This window comes from Toxotes jaculatrix, chromosome 13 (genome assembly GCF_017976425.1).
Source record: "Toxotes jaculatrix isolate fToxJac2 chromosome 13, fToxJac2.pri, whole genome shotgun sequence".
Classification (NCBI taxonomy): domain Eukaryota; kingdom Metazoa; phylum Chordata; class Actinopteri; family Toxotidae; genus Toxotes; species Toxotes jaculatrix.
Window position 1 is genome coordinate 21,945,766 of NC_054406.1, and position 5,210 is coordinate 21,950,975.

Here is a 5,210-nt window from a genome sequence, read left to right on the forward strand (position 1 = left end):
GTCACGCCACTACATGTAGCTCACAGACGCCTTCAGACTGCCTGTCTGTCAGAATCAGGTGTGGTGATAAAGCTCCACGTCGCTGCCCACACAGTCACCTTCACCCACAACATGCGTTGCATTTATTCGAATGTTCCCTGCTCTTGTCCAAACATGCTCCAGTGTTCTTCAAATGCAGCACTTTACCCTTGTAACCAAATTTTGGGATTTCTCAAGGGGTTTCTCAGTTCAGGGTACATCATACATTTTGCACTGTTCTCTTCATACTAGGTGCTTCTGTAATTGGTGATTAGCACCAGTAGCAGCTACAGTGAGTTGCAACTTCTACAGCCCTGCTTTGACAACAATCAAGAATTATAATAGGTGGAGAAGGAGCCAGAGTTGGTGCAGGGCGTATCACCTCCACGCACAGCACTGGCGCTAGAGCCTAACTCCTGATAGGAGCTGGAATCTCTCCTTGTCTGGAGTGGGTCAGGGTGTGAGAGCACCTGGACTTGATTGGACAGCTGGATGTTCGAAGCATGGGGTGGTTCATAAAAGTAGCTGGTGTCAGAATATCCAAGGCCAAAGACTGATGATTATCAGAGCAGAGTTGTCAATGAATCACTACCAGGTGGTGATCAGATGGGGAGGGAGGCTGCCTCAGACCTGGTGTACCCAAATGCATAGTGAGGATGGCCTGGGAACCACTGACTTAAGCCTCTATCTCACCTCCTGAAGCTGTAGGAGGAGTTTAAGGAGGCTATAAAGAAGGACTTTTTGTTGGCCTTGAGGAAGTTCCGGTAAGCCAACAGACGACTCAGGATTGTAATGTTGTCTGTCTCCTTTGTGTCTTAAGTATGGCATGACTCCACTGATGCATGCAGCATATAAGGGCAAGGCAGATATGTGTCGACTGCTGCTGCAGCATGGGGCTGATGTGAACTGCAACCAACACGAATATGGATACACTGCTCTCATGTTTGCCAGCCTGTCAGGTACGACGGCGTGCGGCCCTTTTCTTGATGTGCTTGAATTTAAAGTGGTTTAACTGGACTAAGATTAAGATCACTGTTGTATGATGTAGTATTGTATTCCTAAACCCCATATCACTGATTCCACCTCCCCCAGGGAAGACAGACATCACCACCATGATGCTGGATGCAGGTGCAGAGACAGACCTGGTGAATTCTGTGGGTCGCACTGCTGCTCAGATGGCAGCGTTTGTAGGTGAGACGGGCAATGACTCGACTTGCTAGTTAACAAGCGACTTCGAGGTTGCTTGTGTTTTAACCTCTGCATTCACCTCCCAGGCCAGCACGACTGTGTAACAGTGATCAACAACTTCTTCTCGCGGGCAAGGCTGGAGTACTACACCAGACCACAGGGGCTGGAAAGTGAGCCCAAGCTGCCCCCAAGGTTGGCAGGGCCCCTGCACAAGATTATCATGACCACCAATCTCAACCCGGTCAAGGTGAGGCCTGCTAATGAGATGAAACATCACCATTTAATCACAATTGGTACATGATTTCAGAAGTATATTTCCAATTTTATTATTTATTCAGCAGTGTATGTCTAACATGGTCTTTACGTGATATCAACAACAAAGGGATTTCCTTCCAGGAATGTTCTACTACTTGAAAAGACAGATTTGGTCCCTCAGATTAAGAATCCGAGTGATTTTGCTGATCTCCTGACTGGCTCTGTGGACGGCAATGTTTTTGGTTGGTCCACCTCGTTGCTCCGCAGTGCAAATATCTTGAAAAAGATACGGTGGACTTTCCTACCATTCTGTGCAGGCGCTGACACTCCTTAGAGCAGAGGTGTCCAAACTGTGGCTGCAGGTTTTTGTTCCAACCAATCAAGAGCACACAGTTTGACCAATCAACTGTCTGAAGACTGAGATCAGCTGATTAAATGAGTCTGGTGTGCTGCTGCTTGGTTGGAACAAAAACCTTCTGGCCAGCTCTGTGTTAGAGAATGGCTGAGTCTCTGACTTTATCTAGCTTGAGCATGAGGATGACATTTTATTTTAGTTTTTAAATTTCTACTTTTGTCCAACATGTTTTTAATATACAGTATATTAGAAAAATATGGTAGATTGAGGGAAAGGATGAGGCTCTCTGCATTAATTTACATGACATGTACTGGTATCCTTTCCAAAGAATGATGGATTAACACCATGTGATAGAACTTCTGGATATAGTATTTACACTCTCTCTCCCTGTCACAATCACCTGACTCTAATTCTGCCCTCTGAACAGCTCTAGCCCAGAAATGTTTGTCTAACCAACTCACCAATCTGTCAGATAGTCATGCTGGTGAGGGAGAACCCCGTGCTGGTGGATGTGGCCGCTCTGGAGAAGTGTTACCAGGTGATGGACCTGCTGTGTGAGCAGTGCGTGAAGCAGCAAGACATGAACGAGGTCCTGGCCATGAAGATGCACTACATCAGCTGTGTGCTGCAGAAATGCCTGGCCTTCCTACAGAAACAAGATGACAAGCTGGATGCACTTGTTAAGAAGTGAGGCTTCCAAGCACATGGAGACTGTCCTCCTCTGGACACACAGTGGCTGCAGACAATATTCACACCCCCTAATATGTTGTACACTTTATTGTAATGTAATATTTCATTCTAAGTGTATAAAATGACCATTTTTAATTCTTGAGCCACATCTCACATGCCATCTCCTCTTTCTGTTGTTCCTACCCGCTTTCATGCTGACATGGCACAGCCTGTTGAGGGGGAGGGACAGTGATGGCTTCCCACAGTACCAGGAGAAGTTCATTCGGAACTGCATCAGGAAGTTTCCTTATTGTGAGACCACACTCCTTCAACAGCTGGTGAGGAGCATTGCACCGGTAGAGATTGTAAGTGAAGAAGCTATCAGAGAATTGAAACGTAGAACATCAAAATCTGATTTTTCACAAGCACAGGCTTTGTTCAGAATCAGTGAGGAAGAATAGTGTTAGTGTGGTGGTTAGCAGTAGTTGATGATAGAGGATTTTATAGCTCACTGACTAATTACTGTCTTTGAAATCACTGATGTTGATATGATACACCATCGCACCTTGTTTCCAGGGCAACGACCCCACAGCATTCGCAGTGCTGACTCAGGCCCTGACAGGTCAGATGGTGTTTGCGGACGCGGACTATTGTGTTACATGTGGGGAGAAGGGAGCAGACAAGAGGTGCTCCCTCTGTAAAGCAGTAAGTCAAAGTCTGAATAATGTCACTGAAAAATCTCCAGTGTTGAGCTACCTCTGGGTCATGTTAGCTTTTGTTTTCCAGGTAACTTACTGCAGCTTGACCTGCCAGAAGCTCCACTGGTTCACCCATAAAAGGATGTGTATATCTCTGCAAGAGCAGAACCTGGACCTGGAGAAGGACACTCCAAGGCTGAAAGAACTGAAAGGTGCTCATCTTTTTACCCGTACTGTACTGTAAAACCTTTAGCGTCTCCAGAGGGAGCTGTGTGAAGTCTGATAAATATCCTCAAGTGATGTCACTTGAGTCAGTGTTGGCCTGAGTCCTTTAAAGCCATTTTTCATTCATTTAACTAAACACATAGTTTGAAATCTGCACCATATAAGCACAATATCAGCTGAAATGGGGCCTGAAACCCACTTTTATTGTGGTCCAGTTATTTTTTAAATTTATTTATTTGTTTGTTTGTTTGTTTGTTTGTGTATTTATTTATTTATTTATTTATTTATTTATTTATTTATTTATTTATTTATTTATTTATTTATTTTTTGGTAGCGGTACTATGGATAAGATTGCCTTGTTTAGCTACTTTTGAGAACTTTGGAGCCAGCCAGGCTAGCTGTTCCCTGTTGTTTCCTGTCTTTATGCTAAGCTAGGCTAATTTCCCTGGCTTAGAGCACAGAAAAGAAAGGTTATCAGTCCTCACTCTTGAAAAGAAAACAAATAGGCCTCTTTCGCCTTTATGAGCCTCAACTATCTACACCTCTTCACAAAAATACTGGTTAATATTTACCTACAATAGATATTACATGTCAACCATACGCTTGTAAATTAGCTAATTTCCTTAGCAGCAGTGTATCAATGCTATGGTAAAAAGTGAAGATATGGCCTGACAATTTAAAACACATCTGTGTCCCTGTTAGATGATGAAAGCGACCTGGTGACGGAGACAGCCAACTTCCTGCAGGAGCTGTGTCTGCGGGCGGAGGAGAAAGTGGCTGCTGTTGCAGGGTGTCCCGCAGAGCTCCTTGTCTATCCCTCCACCTCTGCTGAGGAACCCCAGCGCACCCAAGACTGAGGCAGGACAACCAACCAAGAATGCTGAATGGTTCTGAGTCGTCACATTTGCAGAGGCATCGGTCAAACAGAAACCATGACACTGAATACTGTCAGAGGGATACACCTCGCTTGTATGTTTCAGACCAAACCAACATTTAGATTTAACTGTGATACAAAAGCTGCTCCTGCTAACTTTACACACTAGACGCTGCAAAACGTTTTAGGTATTAGGATTACTATAGAGGTATTAGTGTTAAGATTTTCCAACTTAAAAATAAGAAATCAGGTGAAGCCAACAGCCTGCTGAAGAACAGATTCACAAGTTTGTGTGCAACATGATGAGACAGAACAAGAGAAAGATCCTCAATTAGTGGCCCAGTGAGGGTGCTGGAGAGCTGCGCGTGTGGTGATATTGTCAGGTTAAACTGTGAAAAGTAGCTAGAACTTGAGCCCCACAATGCAAACTTTGTTCCTCCATAAATAAAGGGGCACACCTCTAGATTGGCAATGAACATTGACACTGGATGTAATTTTGCAGAATCATCCACATGGTCAGAATTGGGTGCATCTCCTGGAGTTAATCAAGTTAGCTGTGGGGCCTGGAAGTTGCTAACGTTTGGTTAAAATATGGTAGGATTCTCTCTGCTGCTGAGAACGAGTGATTTTTGCAGTGTTGACAGGCACATTATACTGTAGTTCATGAGTGAGTTACACCACACAAACACCAGGGTGGATTAGTCTGGTCAAATGCGACAGCTTCACAAGACCTTCAGGGGGTCTCCAATCCACAGCTTTCCACAAAGGGAACCTTGTTTCATCTGTTACCATGAGACCTCAGGGCCTGCGGCAGAGGGACTGGGTGAAGTCATCTTTCCAGCTATATTGACATGCGTACAGATACGCAAAATACAGATTAAATATAAAAAACTTTAAAACCACTTTGGTATTGGTCTTTTCATAGAAA

The 5,210-nt window shown here is 44.4% G+C and overlaps 1 protein-coding gene across 1 annotated transcript; it reads left to right on the top strand.

Annotated features, from left to right (window-relative positions):
* The first annotated feature begins 844 nt into the window (after window positions 1–844).
* LOC121192239 (ankyrin repeat and MYND domain-containing protein 2-like) lies at window positions 845–4,265 on the top strand. The gene is made up of 8 exons (XM_041053826.1): window positions 845–977; window positions 1,111–1,209; window positions 1,293–1,453; window positions 2,289–2,503; window positions 2,715–2,823; window positions 3,062–3,190; window positions 3,272–3,395; window positions 4,111–4,265. The coding sequence occupies exons 1-8, from the start codon at window positions 845–847 to the stop codon at window positions 4,263–4,265; spliced, it is 1,125 nt and encodes a 374-aa protein (XP_040909760.1).
* The last annotated feature ends 945 nt before the right edge of the window (window positions 4,266–5,210 follow it).